This window comes from Triticum aestivum, unplaced genomic scaffold, assembly GCF_018294505.1.
Source record: "Triticum aestivum cultivar Chinese Spring unplaced genomic scaffold, IWGSC CS RefSeq v2.1 scaffold309913, whole genome shotgun sequence".
Taxonomy (NCBI): Eukaryota; Viridiplantae; Streptophyta; class Magnoliopsida; order Poales; family Poaceae; genus Triticum; species Triticum aestivum.
The window spans coordinates 1-787 of NW_025305115.1; the positions used below are offsets into that span (position 1 = coordinate 1).

Sequence of the window (787 nt, forward strand, 5' to 3'; positions counted from 1 at the left end):
GCAAGCTCTTCTTATAATCCTGCTCCCTGGCTTGCTTTTTCTTTCTCTTGTAGTTCAATGATCACATGATGATGAGCGGAGGATCTGCGGACGTCTTTGCCACATGCTCCCCGTTCGGACCTACCATCCAAAGCATCGGCAGTGACATGATCCAGAGATCCTCATACAATTCCTATGATTTCGAAGCCACACATGCCGGCGATGGATCGACTAGCCAGTGGGCATCCGCCAAACTGTCAGTGAAGATGAGGATCATGAGAAAGGCGCCAACGAATGATCACCAAGGAGGGACAGCGAGAAAGCCAAGGAGAAGGGCACAAGCACACCAAGGTGATGAGAGCCAGCAGCTGCAGCATCCCATGGGTGTTATCAGAGTGTGCTCAGACTGCAACACCTCCAATACCCCCTTGTGGAGGAGTGGTCCTTGTGGCCCCAAGGTGAAATATATTGCTAACTAGGCAAACTTCATGATCTATACCTGCACTGCACAATCTATGTACTTGCTTCATATCAACATGTACATATAACACACAGTAGTACAGATTGCTACACACTTATTTATTTAACTGTAACTTTTCATGCGTCTATGGTTCATGCAGTCTCTTTGCAACGCATGCGGCATACGCCAAAGGAAGGCTCGCCGCGCCATGGCTGCAGCGGCGGCCACTGCCGCCACCAACGATGGGGTGGCGTCTGCTTCCAGTGGCGGTGTGGCGGTGGGGGCCGTGCAGGCAAGCGACGCATCACAAGCGGTGAAGGCAACAAAGAAGGAGAAGAGGGCTGCGGA

At 51.8% G+C, this 787-nt stretch overlaps 1 protein-coding gene across 1 annotated transcript; it reads left to right on the top strand.

Annotated features, from left to right (window-relative positions):
* Positions 1–10: 10 nt before the first annotated feature.
* Positions 11–782, top strand: LOC123179520 (protein CYTOKININ-RESPONSIVE GATA TRANSCRIPTION FACTOR 1-like; the record flags this gene model as incomplete). Its single annotated transcript, XM_044591566.1, has 2 exons — positions 11–437; positions 600–782. Coding segments are annotated over exons 1-2 (555 nt in total), but the record flags the coding sequence as incomplete, so codon positions are not given.
* Positions 783–787: the final 5 nt, after the last annotated feature.